The 17360-nt window shown below is 43.5% G+C and overlaps 2 protein-coding genes and 1 long non-coding RNA gene across 4 annotated transcripts in view; 2 read left to right on the forward strand and 1 right to left on the reverse strand.

Annotated features, from left to right (window-relative positions):
- The window catches only part of LOC139761889 (uncharacterized), a 48160-nt gene extending 45776 nt beyond the window's left edge, over positions 1-2384 (reverse strand). Inside the window, exons 1-2 of one of the 2 annotated variants that reach the window (XR_011715634.1) lie at positions 779-2384; positions 288-410 (exon numbers count right to left, since the gene is read on the reverse strand). This is a non-coding gene — a long non-coding RNA (uncharacterized lncRNA). The other variant, XR_011715633.1, reaches the window with a different exon arrangement.
- Positions 1-17360, forward strand: part of LOC139761891 (uncharacterized) — a 237616-nt gene that overhangs the window by 87135 nt on the left and 133121 nt on the right. The window lies entirely within an intron of this gene.
- LOC139761890 (uncharacterized) overlaps positions 14361-17360 on the forward strand; it is a 32526-nt gene continuing 29526 nt past the window's right edge. Inside the window, exon 1 of the mRNA XM_071686475.1 lies at positions 14361-15589. Coding sequence (XP_071542576.1) covers positions 15388-15589 — 202 coding nt within the window. The 5' untranslated portion in view covers positions 14361-15387. The remainder of the gene's footprint in view (positions 15590-17360) is intronic.

Here is a 17360-nt window from a genome sequence, read left to right on the forward strand (position 1 = left end):
TGAATAGCTCTGGGAGAAATATTTCAATGGGGAGAAGGGGACAAAAGGCATGAAAAGAAATAAACATCATATAGACACAAAATATGCAGATATGCACAGGTACTTGGGGACATTGTCAGAGATGGCACAAATTACTTTCGTTAGAAGGGCAAAACATTTGATAAAAAAACGGTACAGAGAATAAGGAAAAATAAAAAGCACAGTGTGAACAATGTACATACAGTAGTGGCAGGATATGGGACATGTGATGAGAGGAATACAGAGAGAATTAAAAGAAGAGGGCTTACCTGGGGCTTGGCATGATGAGGATGCTGGTGACGATCATGGAGTGCCGCTACCAATAGGAGTAGCAGGAGGGCGAGAGTCATCCCTGCTGTACCAGCCGCCATCCGGGTCACTTCAACCATGATCTGCCCAAGAGAGTTGGTTAATACCTCTCTGACTGAGATAGCCAACGGGTATACCGAAGGTCTACACCCATGAACTAAGCATCGATGCACACACACAAACAAAAATGAAGAAAGATGAGTTGGGAGTGACTTGCTCGAGAACCATTAAGTATCCAAAGCATCTCGACTATGTCAACAGTGAACAGTTCTTCGAATGCTGTACGGGTGAAACAAAGACCACGCTATGATATTATGCAAGAAACAATGTTCAGGAGATGGAGCCTCACGAGTGGAAAGCTCCTGGTACAGTACTACTTCGTAATTATGTAATGGACATAAGCTAAGGTGCGTGTGCGTGTGTATAGATACACAGGAGTAAAGATACGTACATACAACGCTGAGATGTGGCAATCGGAGCGTTACACTCTCCCCGCAACAAACAAAGAGTACGTCAACAATCAACAGTGATGCGAGATTTACTGACGACAATAACAATACAGTTGTAACTTACGATTTAGAACATGCAGAGCTTTAAAATGCCCATAGAACCTACAGGGTGACCATAAAGCTTCTAGCGTATATAAGTATTGAAAAAATTTTTTTAGCTACATAAAGCCTAGTTTTTCCAGTTTCTTCTTGTGACCTTTCAGACTTTAAATGCCCCCCCCCCTAAAAAAATACCCACAGAAGCTCCAGAATAACTACAGACCTTTTATTATGACCACAGACCCTCTCGAGTGACTTGGGGCTTTTGGTCGAATATACACCCTCTTATGTAATCAAAGACTAGAATAATCAGATATTGAGATACTATAGGCCTTCTCGAGCTGCCATGGAGGCTATGAAGAGAAAAATCTCATAAAATGAGCATAGAGATTCTAGAACTGTCATATACTTTCTCGAGTGACCAAAGCTTCAAAATGGCCAGAAACCTTCTAAGGTAATAACAGATACTCTAGGGTGGTCTCTCAAGAAGCTGTAGAATGACTACAGTGACTCCTAGAATGACCATGGTCCTTTCGGAATAACCATGGCCCTTCTAGAGTGACCAGAGAGACTCTGAACTGATTACAGAATTTCTACACTAACCAAAGAGGTTCTAGAATGACTACAGATCTTCTACAGAGAACACAGAGCAGGGCTATTCAATCGGTGGCCCGTGGGCCAAATCCGGCCCTTAGAGTGGCTCTTCATTGGCCCTTTGACAGACTCAGAAGAATCAAAATTAATTACATTTATTCACTTAAGTACTTACGAAATTTTACATAAAAAGATTTTTACCGTGACCAATTGCAATGATTAGATGAAATGAAACATGTGATCAATTGTAAGTTTTCGTTTCTTTCTATGTATAAGTGTTTTAAGAGAAAAAAAATGGAGGTACAATAATATATGGCCCTTCCATCAACTTAAGTTTCATAATCCGGCCGTACTTCAGTGAACTATTTGAATAGCCTTGCCATAGATACTTTAGAATGACCACATAGGTTCTGCAATGACTATAATTGATCTAGAGCGACCATAGAGGCTCTAGATTGACTATGCGACCATAAAATTTCTGAAAAAGCTCACAGTAGCCCTAGAATAACCACAGACATTCTATAGCGACTACGATGTCTTAAGAGTGGCCCTTAGGACCCGAGAAGAACTCCAAATCGCTTACAGAGACCTTACAGTTTCCACATCAGCCAAAGACCTATTTAGCTAGGGCCGTATCCAGGACCCAAAGGTATCATTTATCATACCTAACCAACCCAGGACCCACAGGTATCATTTATCATACCTAACCAGAGATTTTATCCTCCGTAAAGACAACCTTTCCAACAGTTTCTCTACAGGGGCGCAACGTAGCTTACACAAGTCGGTGGAGAACTTACTGTACGGCCGCGGGTGTTACGGAAAGTCCACAGATAATTCCCAGTATTGTTCAAAATCGTCACTGGTTCTCCACAGTTAAGTTTTATTCTTTCTTTTTTTTTATCTACGGTATCTTTGAAGTGACGTGCGATCTTGTAAAAGCAAAGATAGCTCTAATGGTAACCGCAAAACATATCCAAACTGAGCTACATCTTCTTCTAAATCATAAAGTACTGCGATGCTCCTGGCGCTATACATACACACACACAGCCTCCGGAGTCACCTCGAAATATCTAAAGTGACGGCGAAGTATTCATGAATGACCTCTTAGCCTACTACTGTGACGAATGGGTCATTAGTGTGGCTCCGGAGCGTTCCGAGGGATCTACCTCATCTACCAGCGTGATCAAAGAGTCACTAGAGTGATCAGAAAGTCTCCAAAATACAGATGAATTCCAACAAACCATGGGGTGATATCCACACTGTGATAAATGTAGAACTTCTCAGCGTGACTGGAGAACACTTTGCTTGATCGAATACTTACTATAAAAAAAAAAAACTATAAAAAAAATCTACCCCGTAGGGCGAGAAGGCGCAGCCTCTTACCCCAGAGACACGTGCACACTAACCAGGCCGATAACGGGCAAGCGATCAGTTTCGTATCCAGGGACACTGCTTAAACAAAGCTCCTCCCCCTCCCTTACTCCCCCTTACCATACTTCCCCGAATAAAGGGACACAACATGCGTTAAACCTCTGGCTCTTACATTAAGAGTTCCATTCAGCTACAAGACATTATCAATTCAGAAGTCGTAAATTCTTTATCAATTTGAATATGATAGAAACCTGAGGTTTATAAAGTCTAGATGTGTATGTAGCAGCTTAGGTACATGTGACGCGGTAATATAAGGCTTCTTTATGGAATCATCAATGCTATGATTGCATGTTTGTATGGCATCCCACCCGTATATGGAAGGGTGTTGTGACAAAGCATCAGCAGATGTCCAAGTTCATATGGAGCCATAACAAAGGGTAGGAGGACCGTCCTAGTTTCAGATGAGCGAGTTCTAACCTCAACCGCATCTGCAATTTCTTGTGGCAAAATCATTAGTGCAGATCAACGTTTCTTCTAGTCGCCAGGTCCGAGGACCTGCCCTACCACCAACACCAGCTGTGGCACCGTCGCAGACCCTTCCTCCATTCTAACTAGGCTTATCACCGATACTACAAGCGCTTACAAATATAGATCGCCAACAGTGAGACACTGACCACCAAAATCCCTCTCCACCGACAGTATTACAATCAACACCACTATCATTATCGCTATCATTATCACTTATAGCACTATCATTTCCACTACTCACCACCACCAACACCACCACTATTATCACTACCACGACCACACCACCTACCACCAACAACAGTCACCATCTCACCTCTTCCGTCCAGATCCACACTACCCCAGCAGCAGCAGTTGCCTGGCGACCCCCGCTGGAGGTATGGGTGGCGCTGATCATGTGATGGGGAGGAGGAGGGGAAGGAGAGCAGGGAGAGGGGTGAGGGTGAGGGGTGAGGAGGGTGGTGGAGAGAAAGAGAGGGGGAGATGGAGAGTGGGGCTCATGTAACCCTCTGCTCTCCTTTGTATAACCTTCGCTCGTAATTCACCCCACCTGCGCCAGAAGTGTGATCTTTTAGACAGGAAAAGCTTTTTCATCTTCCGAAAACGTTCGCTCCGTCAGCAGAAACGTTTGTACAAAACAGAACGGTAGGAACGTTTACATGTTATGTAATACAGGGGAGAACTGAGATACCACTTTCCTAACCCTCTGTCGTTGTGGTAAGCCCGCAGTAAAGGTCAAGCTTGAGTCATTGATCACAAGATCATCGCCATTAATAACACACCCACCGTATAAGGTGTAATTTATTGACTCAATCATATCTATAAACTGGAGTAAACTCATCAGATTTCTGTGAGTCAAGGCTTATATCTAATGTTCTAATAGGTTCTATATATAAATACATTTTGCATAATACGTCTTTCAGACTACGAAAAGTTCATTTTACCCCTTAACCCCTTGGATGCAAATACTTCATCCCGTTCATATGAACTTGACTGATCTCACTCATAAAGGTTCAGTCGTCGTAGTCAAGGGTTTAAATCATGGTACTTAAGGAGGTTCCAGTCGCCATATTTACGTCGTAATGGAACCTGCATAATGTCAATATATTTCAGAAGACGACCTTGCCCTTAGGCTATGACCGTCTGGTGGAGGCCCTTGTAAAGTCTTCTAACTACACAGATGTGGTCATCCACACCACACACCTATGTCCTCTGTAATGGTCTACGTCACTTGTCGGTTGACTAGCTTTTCTAAAGAACGTTCATTTTACTTAATTTTCAACAAGATTTATTTGTAATTAAAAGCGTACAGATAACACACATGAACTGCTATATTGCGGTTGATATTAATCATTTCCGAATAAATAAAGATACTTATCTTTTATCATCCTTATCATCCTTGAGTATCTATGATAACCAGACGAGTCAGCGATAAGATTACGTAGAATAGAAAGAACTAAGCTCTCTATCGAAATCAAAATGTTTTCGCATGACCAGCAGTAATAAACAGTTTGGATATCAACGTAAAACATCTACCTTTGGAAGTCCTATACTTCATAAGAGATAAGCTTTCCACTAAATCGCTTGGCAATTTTTCTTATATTGAGAAATATGGAAAATTATTCAACATCTGAGTGAAAATGCTCATCCACAGAGAAATGAAACTTTTCATGGATAACTAAGGAATACTATCATACCCTACTCCCTACAATGAACTTTTTAATTCACTTACGAATAATCCCGCGCACGATGCTTACATTCAAAAGAAAACGAGATTATGTGTAAGGATTTTAGAAACTGATTAACTTATTTCACGTGTCCCCAGTATGTGGATCTGGAGATGGAAGTAATGTACAGGGTCTGGCTGCTGCGTAACAATCACCCATGAAGCTTTGTATTACTATCCTATGAACCCTCACGAACCACTGTCTCGAAAACACTTCGACCTACTTTCCAAGGAAGCCATACACGACCTTTTCATAGGTCCTTAAAATACCTTTCCAGTGTAGTCATGGAAAAATCGGAATCAAAACTCACCTACTGGTAACCTTCGCTTATAAAGATGGACTTGCCCGACAACCTTTTCACATAGGGACTCACGTACCCTGGTCGAATTCAAGACCTGCTTCGTACATCCCTTGGTTGTGGGGCGACACTAAACTTTTGTGATATATTTAGTCATTTAACCTTCTCCCTAACCCAGGGTGCTTTAACCCGACCTAAGAATACAGATGCAGAGTTCCAGAATACTGTAAAAGCAAAAGTAATAGCATTTTCGACACGATAATTTGCGTTAAAAACGATGATATAATGTGTTGAACGAGAGGGATTTTGTCTTTTCCCTGAACGTACTAGTCACCCCTCCACATGATGATATCAACCACAGAAAACGAAACATTTACCACCAACTATAAAAGTTGTAACTTCACCCTATAATGGGTATTTTCCTTGGGATGATGCAGTCTCAAGTATAACTAAACAGTCAACTGACGTGGCCAATTCATAAAGAAATCGAGGTTCAGCATCTTTTTTAGTTGTTCTTAAAAAGATTAAATACGAAGAATCATCCTGTAATCCTGATACACAACTGATGACCCCGGCAGCGAGCGAATGACCAGTTCTTTCTAAATGACGATTTAGGGCGGTCACTTGACCATATAAATTAATCGAATCGTCACACAAGAAGCACTGCGATGGTAAGGCCGTCATGAACACCTCAAGATGAAGACAAATGAACACTTGGCCTTTGTTTCCGAGTGTCTTTATGTATCAGAGCTTAAATATATACGATTGCAACAACTTGCAAATCTAAACTGTGTGTACAAATGTGCGAATGTATTCGAATAAAATTGGTCAATTCTGAACTGGCACAAAAGTCTTATGACAGAATAGCTATAATTTTCCTTTTCTTTGATCAGAATTTTAATCAGTGGTCTCAGAACAGTTAGAAACTGTATAAAAGAACTGACGTGGCCATTACCAACAGCCACACAGGAAACCTATGAACAAAAAACAACAAAGATACTGACTGATTTGAGAGAAACCAAACACCTCACCTTAAGCAAGTAAGCAACACCACCTGAGGAGGTTTGGAGACCACGTGAGGCACAAATAATCCTGACTTGTGAAGAAAACCACTTTCCTTTTTTGGGTCACCAACTTTAGTAGCGAATGCTCTAGACATCACTACAACACTACAAACACCGTTTCAACACATTGACCTTCTTGATGCATTTGCCATCAACAAGAAACCGAACCCAGCACTTACTACTCAAATGCCCAGCACTTTCTGTACACACACACACACACACACACACACACACACACACACACACACAGTGCAACACTTCATAGCCTGTGGTGGCCGACCGGTTGACGTGGCCAGCTTCCTTGGAGCTGCAGGAGCAACATGAGGATTTTAAGGACTCCTGAGGCAAGAAGAGAAGGTAATGTTTCATCGGCGTCCATTCTATTGCCTCCCAAGTTCAAGCTAGGTAAGGATAAGTGCAGCAAAACTCCTTCAATTTTCCAAAACACTTATGGATTTCATCTAATCTACAAGGCGACAGACCAGCAACCAATCAGCGTTTTTAGGTATATCAATATTACGAATGAAGAGATTATACATTAGAGCTAATGGAGAAAGGCTTTTTTCCAATTTGTTAACTGAAGACTCTATAACGAAATCAAGTGCTTCATCCGTTCCATCTTACTTAAAAAGCAAAAAAAAAAAAAAAAAAAGGAAATATAATATTTGTTGGGTGGGCAGAGTCTCTGGCTAGCCCGTGAGCCTCCAAAGGCAGCCAAACATAAATAATCTCAAGTTTTATCGTAACTCGGTATTTATTCACACAGGCAGAGTGGACGTATTTCACAAAGCTATCTTTATATGCCATTCTCTAAAAAGAAATTGAAAAGAGAACAGAATTTATCTGGTAATTTAATGCCTCGTCTCCACAAAAAAATGACTAATTTCGTCCATTCTGACCGTTTCGATGCGCGAATTCAAACAAACAACCCCATTTAAACGACCGGGGAGGGTTGCTTCGTGGCCATTTTTTTCTTTTCTACGGAAGTGGAGGAAATACAAGATTATTTTAGCGTTTACTGACAGACATTCTCGTGTGGATAAATCGATTAGTTATGATTCAGCTGTCGTGGGCGGTGAGTTGGGCGATGTCGGCTCGAATTTGATCGATACGAGAACATGTTACTCTTAAAGGGTTTGATAAAAAAGAATAGTGCGATGAAAAAGATGAGTAAGAAAACACACACACACACACACACACACACGACGTGGGAACTCCCGTCCGTTTCTTACACGCAAAAAAAAAAAAATCCCAAAAATAAATATATAAACATAAATAAAGCACACCAGAAGCTATGATCACTTATTCAATTCTCTTTCTACTCATGGCATGTAGACCCGTACCATATTGGTACGAACGAAAGTGCGACAAATCCATCCATACACATCTGTGTGTGTGTGTGGGGTCAACTGACAAGAACCATGAAGGCTCGACAATATCATTGAGAGAGAGAGAGAGAGAGAGAGAGAGAGAGAGAGAGAGAGAGAGAGAGAGAGAGAAAGAGAGAGAGAGAGAGAGAGAGAGAGAGAGAGAGAGAGAGAGAGAGAGAGAGAGAGAGAGAGAGAGAGAGAGAGAGAGAGAGAGAGAGAATGATCACTGGTCTTACTGGAGTCGACTCCACGAGCAGGCAGGTAGGTAGGTGGGTGTTGGCCCTCCTGACGAAGGATACGGAGGTGCCATCACCACGGCAGGCGTTCTCCCTTTCTCTCTTCTTCCCCTCCACTTCCACCTCCACCCACCCACCACCACCACCACGAGACCTGCTGTTGTTGCGTCGTCGCCGACATCTCCCTTCGTCACCAGAGGGCGGCCTGAAGTGACAAGACACCACCCAGGCGTGTGAGACCTTAAGGAATGTATCGTCTGCATTTCAATGGTGATACAAAAAAAAAAAAAATAAATAAATATATTGTTTCTTCATGAATCACACGAAGAATGAGGCAACCAGAGGCCGAATAACGCTAATGTCTAGTACCACATATAGGTAGCAGCCTTCTTCCCCAGCTCTCTCTCTCTCTCTCTCTCTCTCTCTCTCTCTCTCTCTCTCTCTCTCTCTCTCTCTCTCTCTCTCTCTCTCTCTCTCAACTTAGAAGTTAAGTTTCTACCCTCTGCTCATTTTCTTCCAATGAGCAAGAATCGTGGGACCCAGCTCTGGGAAACCCTGTATACCTATCGTCTGAATGAGTCGAGTTGGCTCGACCTGAACCCTCCGAATAGGGTACAATCCAACGTTACTTCCACATGAAGGACTGGGATTAATGAATGACCTCTTGAAAACTACCTTACGATCCTTGAGTACGATGATGGTATCACCTTCAACCTGACCATCAAGGATCAGGTTCAAGGACCATACACCTCATACTTAGCTCTTTCAAACCCCTCCAAGCGGTTACTATACATAGGTTAAACAGCTCTTGGAATGGCAGTCCCCTACAGCTCTTACTACTGGTAGACATATTCACTTTAGAAAAAAAAAAATCACAGGAGTCTAATAGAATGTAGAAGGGACTCCGGTGGCTGGAAGATAAGATAAGGCAACCTCATGTGTGATGTACACAACCAGGCACTTACACATACGAACTCGCACACAAGAAAAATACACAATACATAAACCATGTCAGAAACACAGCACATATATGCAGTGCACATATAAAACATACACACACTCACCAACACAGCACACACAAAGGCCAACAAACACACACAAAAAATAGTAGAACATATACACGAAACAGCTCTTTTCGTGGCACGCATTCTTATCATCATTTACTACCTTGTAGACGCAGGCCTTGAGTAAACGATTTAATGACTTGGCAGAGCTGGACACACGGTATGGCGTGGGCAAGACATTACAGGGAACTCGCAAAACCTGAGCCGAGTCGAACTTAATGACACAACTACAGTGGACGAAGGTCCTCTCTCTCTCTTTTTTGGTCTCTCTGCCTCGTCAACTTTTCTGAGTTTGTTAAGCGTCTCCACGTAGGAGAGAAAGCTCTTTTTTTTTTTCTTCTCGGTTTCGTTTTACCTTTGGTCTTTTCCCAACAGTCAGCCACCTTAACGCTGGCTGGAGGTGTCGAGGGTGTGGTGAAGCTGCGTTTGTGGTGGGGTTACAAATGCGCTTCTCGAGAGTGAGGTGAATGTTGGCGTTTCTCGTATACACGTCTGATTTCCTCTCGTAAAAATACAAAGCAGCGGACAAATCATCTTTGAACAAATACCGAGACTTTAAAAAAAGCTTCGAGAACGGCGAGGCAAACGAGGCCTCCTCAAAGTGTCGTCCACAGAGACGTCGTCTCTTATCCACTGGGACTCAGAGCGTCATTAGCTGTCCTGCTGTACACCAAAGAGACTGCGAAGTCCTCCGAGAACCACCCCGACGACGCCCTTAACCCAATGGAGGGGTAGGCTCGCCGATGAAGCCCCGTGACACCTGCCAAGCAGGTTCAGGATGTACAGTACCTGGCATCGAGGCCCCTACTGGAGGACTGGAATCGAAATCCCCGACAGGGGGCCAATCAAAGAGGACTTAAGGGTAGATAAGATGGCACTTTCACTGGGGCTTTGTGAGCTCCTACGTTCACGGTGTTATCTGCATGCATATCATGTCTTTGGCTAAACCCGTGTAAGAGACACGCTTTCAAATAAGCTGAACCTCTTCACCTTGTGTGCCTCTCGATATTAGAGAAGAATAATGAGGATAATAATAATGAGGATAATACACACACACACACACACACACACACACACACACACACACACACACACAATGAAGCCAATCAATTTACGAAGGAATATAAAAAGAACAGAATGCAGGCCTACAATGAAATGGCAACCTTCCACCCTTTCCAGGAGGCCAATGTTATATGATGATCGCTACTTGCCAGAGTACCACATAAAATCAAAAGACCCTCACAACATTTGCTAACCCCTGCTTTAGTCTACTGACATTCTACCCTTCTGTATAGAGAGTCACACGTTCAACATCACAGACGAAACTGACAAAAGGTGTTCGCATGGAGACGGGATCACATGGGCACCTTTTCAGCTGTAATCATATAGTAACTGCTATGGTCTAATATGTACATCACTCAGAACTGAAGAAAGTGATATTTCATCGCCCATAGGCAACATCATAACCTTTCTTGAAGATCCGAACTCGTAAACAATCAGCTGTTCAGCATTTACAATGACGCTGAACATGAAAAGTTAAAAAAAAAAACTTTTTTTCACTTATAAACTGAAACATTTTAAACTGTACCTTTTGGTACAACTTGTGTTTGTAATCCAATTTCTCTACTTCATATTTTTCACTTTTTTTTTCAGAATCTTCTGAGCTCATTATCTCTTATCATATGAAGCAGGATTATTGTTTTTTTTCGATAGACCTTAATGTTCCGCTTGGCGTGCTCATTTAGTGTATAGCCTTTACATTAAGGACTTCCTCCTTTCCTCCAGTTTTCTGAGCATTATCTATTTCTTATCGACATTCTCTTTGACCACGGTCTAACATCAGCTTTGCCTTTAACAAAAGCGATAAGTTCCCTTCTACTAACACTTGTCCATCCTCTACTTTGCAGTACTATTTGCTGTCCCTTTCTCTTGCCTTATTCATCACCTCCAGCTTTTTCTTGACGTGTCAGAGATTTACTCTCCCTTTCAATTTATACCTTTCTCTCACCAACTCTTTCTTCTTTTCTTCTGTTATTTCTTCTTCTCTCTCTCTGGACTTCCATTCTATTGCTCTCATCTTCGACATCACCTCAACCAAATCCTGCCACGTATGGGCGTGTGTGTGCTGCTGCAGCAGATGGAAATTACGTCCATTGGTAATAGAATATTTAAGCTCTAGTCTCCTGTGTCTTGGTTCCTCCCGGTTTACAACGGGTTTTGCTCTCCTATTTCCATTCAGAGAAGCCCTGGTGAACTCGCGTCTTGTCTGAGCTAACTTTAACCAGTGTTTTCTTCGCTAACTCATCACGAAGCGTTCGTTGGTCGTCTCCCGTCTTAACTAGTGGTATGACATCTCTGTTCAGGGTAAAATGTCCAAGGGGGAGAAGGTGCGTGTACCAAAACAGATCTGTGGATGGTCCATATATAGTTCAATACAATCTGTAGGAATTATTTTTTTTTCCACATAGTAGGTTGCAGTATCCTCTCAACCTCTGCTTTGAAAACATCATCTTGAGCAGATCTGTGTGGGTTAGGACGTGTTGGATCCCTATGGCAGGAGATGGGGGAGTAGTAGTGGGCCACCAATGCCTGAGGAAGATGAGCCTGGAGAGGCCGCTTCGTTCCAGTTGTCTTGCCCTTGTATATGATACGTGCAAGTTCACCATTTACTGTCACACCTTCACACCCCCTCGCTTTACCTTGCGAAGCAACACGGTAACCATCAGCACTCGGAACTTTCTCTTTTTAGACACAATTCTTTTATGGTCTTAAGTTGCAATTTACCCTTTTCTTTTTCCTCTCCATTATCTTTGGTGTTTTTTCTTTTTTTCTTTTTGTTATTTCCCCATCCAGTATTATCATTTAATTAACAAACGGCAAAGAAAAATGTGATATGCGAACAAGATGGGCTACTACCAAAATCTTAATTATTCTAAATTCATTAAATTTTGATCATTTTTTTGCAATATGTATCAGAAACCCGTGAATTTCAAAATTTTTATCATTTTTTTTAAATATGTATACGAAACCCGTGAAATTGTCGATTTAACTCAGTTTCTTACTGAGAAAATGTCTCGTTTCGATTTCATAACCACAAATGATTAATCTTAGAATCTGTAATTTTGCTGCCCCCTAAAAATAAAAAGTGACCAAATATAATAATCACACAATGTCTCGTATCTAACACCTATCGTATATCGAAACAAATAAATAATTACTTCCAACCTGCCTTCATGCTCAAATCCCTACTTGGAAAAAGCAGAAATCAAAACATATTCTGAAAAAAAAAGTCGGGGAAAAAATTAGAAAAATTTAAAAAATTACAGAAAATTTTTTTTGGCGTAATCAGGAGCCACCTGGAGATGTTTGAGAGGCTGATCCAGGGATGATGATTGCCGGGGTCTGGCAATATTGATATTCGTTGAAACCCTTGTCCAGGCAGGGTTGTGAGAACCCCCCATGGGATATGGCATATGCAAGTAACACTGTGTTGTATACGTGTGTGTGTGTGTGTGTGTGTGTGTGTGTGTGTGTGAGTTGGTGGTTGTGTACACACGTGGATGATCGGGTATATGTGGCTTTTAAACATGGATGACCGGGTACATATGGACAATACACGTGGATGATCTGGTATATGTGGCTTTTACACATGCATGATCGGGTACATATGGACTTGACACGTGGATGATCGGGTTTATGTGGCTTTTACACGTGGATGACCGGGTACATATGGACTTTATACGTGGATGATCGGGTTTATGTGGCTTTTACACGTGGATGACCGGGTACATGTGGACTTTATACGTGGATGATCGGGTATATGTGGCTTTTACACATGGATGACCGGGTATATGTGGCTTTTACACGTGGATGACCGGGTATATGTGGCTTTTAAGCGTGGATGACCGGGTATATGTGGCTTTTGAGCGTGGATGACCGGGCACATGTGGTTGTATGTTGTGGGTTTAGTACCAATGATGATCTCGTCTAACCTTCTGATGTGTTCTACATTATTATGGGAAGACGAGGGGGTATATATAGCCTCGATTCGCAACCTGCTGGAGGACTGGTACGTACCTTAATGATCATCTACGTGTGGAGTGCTTATATATATATATATATATATATATATATATATATATATATATATATATATATATATATATATATATATATATATATACGTGCCTTCGTGTATCTGCAGACATGGAAACTAAATGGACACCTCACGAGCATTTGTGTGTGTGTGTGTGTGTGTATGTATATATATATATATATATATATATATATATATATATATATATATATATATATATATATATATGGATTACTGTGCACTTTTGTACCTTGATGGTTGCCACAGTTTGGTAAAGTTCTGTGCATGCAGGGGGTGGGAGGGAAGGGGATGGGGGGTGGTGAATAGAACCTGTGCAGTATAGTTTGCATGTGAACCTGCGATAAAAGAATACCCGTTAAGAGTTAATTTAAAGTTGTATTTTTTCATATATCTGGTATAATCTGGTGTTCCCCCGGTTATTTTCCCTTGTTATGGCTAATGTTTGGGGATGAATTTACAAATTTACAGGATAATAACACCGAGAATGTGAAGTGTAAAAAGGAATGGAGCTTAAAAGTTGGGTGACATCCGAAAAGTTGTGTTTTACTGCAACGTTCGGCAACCGCGTGTTTTCCTTGAGTCCGGAATCACTGTTACCAGTACGAAGCGACTCTCGCGGATTCTAACAGGAACGTCACTTTACCGTGAATTCACGTTCATGGTGGCGAAATTTTCGCGGATTACTAAGTTATCATCGTGCAGCGCTCAAACACCGAGAAAAAAGTCTTTATCGTGTCATTTCTATTGTGAGTCTTGTGAATCGAGGAGAGCCGTAGGGTACACCGCAACGCTGGCGAAATTGTGTCTTGTGTTGTAGGCTCACACGCTAGCTCTGAGGAACAGGTGACGCGCTCCCCAAATATTGATCCTCGTATATACGACTATGACTCTGCTGCATCGGCGTCAAGGCCATTTAATTCTGACTGCTGACAATTCTATTGTTTTACCTATCATACGTAAATATAGAACATCTAAATATTTACACTTAAATTTATGGTACAATATAAGAATATAAGACACTTTTAGTTCGTGGCTTCCTTTTCGCCGTGTAAGCTCGGCTACGTTCCAGAACGAGTCTCTATTGTACTAGCGATTTGGAACCAAATCCAAAGAAAATTCTATTATCTCTATCGGGGTAACCTTCTTCAATATATCGCTCCACTGGTTACCAATCACTCAAAAGTAGATATCTTCATTGCTGCTGAAGCGGATGGAAGGCCACAATGATCTTTCTGTGTATTCCGTGAGGCCACGATAAATATGTCAATGAATTGTGGATCTGTTATGGTTCGACTTGGAAGCTGGAACGTGTGAATCATTGTGGGACGAGGAGGCAGGGGCGCGTGCGCGTCATGGGAACAGGGAGGTGGTGGTAATGTCGGAGCGAACAAGGCCGGGGAGCAGACTCTTACTTCTGCGGGCAAAACTACGGCCAGGTCAGCGGTTGCGGAGGCTGTGGCGGCGGGCGTGAGGGCCGAGGGTGCGGAGGGGGAGGCGGCATCGGCACCACCTCCGCTGGAAGGGCGGCGGCAGCAGCAGCAACACGTCGGCAGGGGGTCCATGCTGGGCGGCTGCGGCTCTGGCGGCTGACAATTGTTGCTTCCAGTGAAACAGGTGGTAGTGAGGTGACCCAGGACACGCCGGGGCCCTGGACGGTGCCCTGGCCTCCTCACCTCGTGCCTTTACTGCGACAATGCACAACGAACCCCACCCAAGGCTCCCCTGCTCCTGACGTGGCCGTGTGGAGCCCCTAATCCACAATACTGTTGCTATGCAAGGCGGCTTCGCGTGTGCTTCGCTTATCATGTGCAATGTACGGCACCTTGTGACTCGTCCTCCGGTCGCTGTGTACTGAAAATGGTGTGTTCAGGGAGGGAGCGTGACCTACTCCGAGAAGCATTATGTTCTTGATGGCCAAAATTTGTACTGGTGTGAAGAGCAAGTCGTTGTGAGAGAGAGAGAGAGAGCGAGAGAGAGAGAGAGAGAGAGAGAGAGAGAGAGGGGAGAGAAAGAGAGAAAGAGCGAGACTTGCTAGCCCCGCAACCCCGGCGGAGGTGTGTGGACGTGTCCCCAAGGGACCCCCTCCTACAGGGTGAAGGTGTGAGGACAGGGCGCGACGCCCCCATCCCGCCACAACTCAGCCTGAATGTCGGCCCCCCAAGCTGTCTCCTGCGTCCTCTCCCCAAGCCAGGGAAGTGACACCGGGATGCCTCGCTGCTACCTCGTCAAGAAGGTACCCCTCTCCCGGGAAGGGGGTAGCAAGGGCTGCGCAGCCCCCACCTCGCCCACGGCCGCTGCTCCAGCACCCCCAACACCCCCGGATATGGCCGACCAAGAGGCTCAGACACGTAAGTTGTACCTTCGACTATCCCTTCCACCAGACAGGTTCTCTTCCACCACACAGGCGTGAGCCCTACGCCACCCAGTTCCACTGTGCTCCATAACCCAGTACACCGTGCCCCATAACCCAGTACACCGTGCCCCATAACCCAGTGCACCGTACCCCATAACCCAGTACATCGTACCCCATAACCCGGTACACCGTGCCCCATAACCCAGTACACCATACCCCATAACCCGGTATACCGTGCCCCATAACCCGGTATACCGTGCCCCATAACCCAGTGCACCGTGCCCCATAACCCAGTACACCGTACCCCATAACCCAGTACACCATACCCCATAACCTAGTACAACGTAACGTACCCTCTCACTACACTCCATATCAGACAGTCCTACTTACTGATACTGGTGCCTCTTATATTACTACTACTACTACTACTACTACTACTACTACTATTACTACTGATAAGGTAACTATTATTAGTGCTATTTTTACTACTACTACTACAGCTGCTAATGGTGCTACTACTACTACAGCTACTAATGGTGCTACTGCAACTGCTGTTAACATAACTACAATTACTACTACTTACTACTACCACTGCTACTACTAACTACAACTACTGCTAATGCTACCACTACGAAAGCTGAAGATACTGCTTGGGCTACAGCTATTGTTACTGCTACTATATTTACTTCTACGATTACTGATACGACCACTACCACCACCACAACAACAGCTATTACTCCTTGTTTACTTCTACAACTTCTACTACCAATCCTACCACTGCTACCATGACTACTATTATTGATACTGGTGCTACCTCTACTACCATTATTTGTACTACAGCTGCTCTTTCTACTAGTAATAGTAGTTACTAATATTGCTATTTTGTTATTATTACAACTAGTGCTGCCGTTACTATTATTACTTCTGCCACCACTGTTGTTATTACTACTACCACTGCCTAAACCAACACTACCACTGTTACTACATTACTACAACTACTTAAACCGACACTACCACTGTTACTATACTACTACAACTACTTCTGTTTGTTTGTGTCATCTTCTCTTGTTCTCATCAGGTAATATCTGATTTGTTTACCGCTGACGTCATACTTGTTCGAATCCCCAACCGCAGATAAAAATTGAGACTGTCCGAATCCCAGCGTGCAGACTTGTAACCTGCGCCAGGAGGGAGGAGGGGCGTCGTGGGGCGGGGACGGACGGACGGCCCGCCCCCCGCTATATTAAACAGGTCGTGGCGGCGAGGTAAACCTGCAGCCCCAGGTGACCTTGTTCTTAAGACCAAGAGAAGGAAACGGACCAATAGCTTAGCCTTCTTCCGCCCACCTGACTCTAAGTTAGCAATTGACATGCAAACGAGCGCGGAGACAGACTAACTTACGCATACATACACACAGCCTTGCTCGAGTAGCTGAAATACGCATTTTTTTTTTCTCCCCTTAAAAGGGGTGTTGTGTGGGGGGAAGGGGGAGAAGAGCCAGGAGGTAGAGGAAGGGAGGTGGGTTGGTTCATGTGAGGAGGGGGGGAGGGGGGAATATCAGAAACCCCTCCTCCCTACCAGCAGTGTGATTTAGTGGGCAATGAGGTGGGTGAGTTAGGGGTTACTGGGGCCTACCAGTGGTGATTTAGTGGGTAATGGGGTGGGTGGGTTAGGGGTTATTGGGGCCCACCAGCAGTGATTTAGTGGGCAATGAGGTGGGGCTAGGGGATTACTGGGGTCCACCAGCAGTGAATCAGTGAGAATGG

Source organism: Panulirus ornatus, chromosome 42 (assembly GCF_036320965.1).
Source record: "Panulirus ornatus isolate Po-2019 chromosome 42, ASM3632096v1, whole genome shotgun sequence".
NCBI classification, from domain to species: domain Eukaryota; kingdom Metazoa; phylum Arthropoda; class Malacostraca; order Decapoda; family Palinuridae; genus Panulirus; species Panulirus ornatus.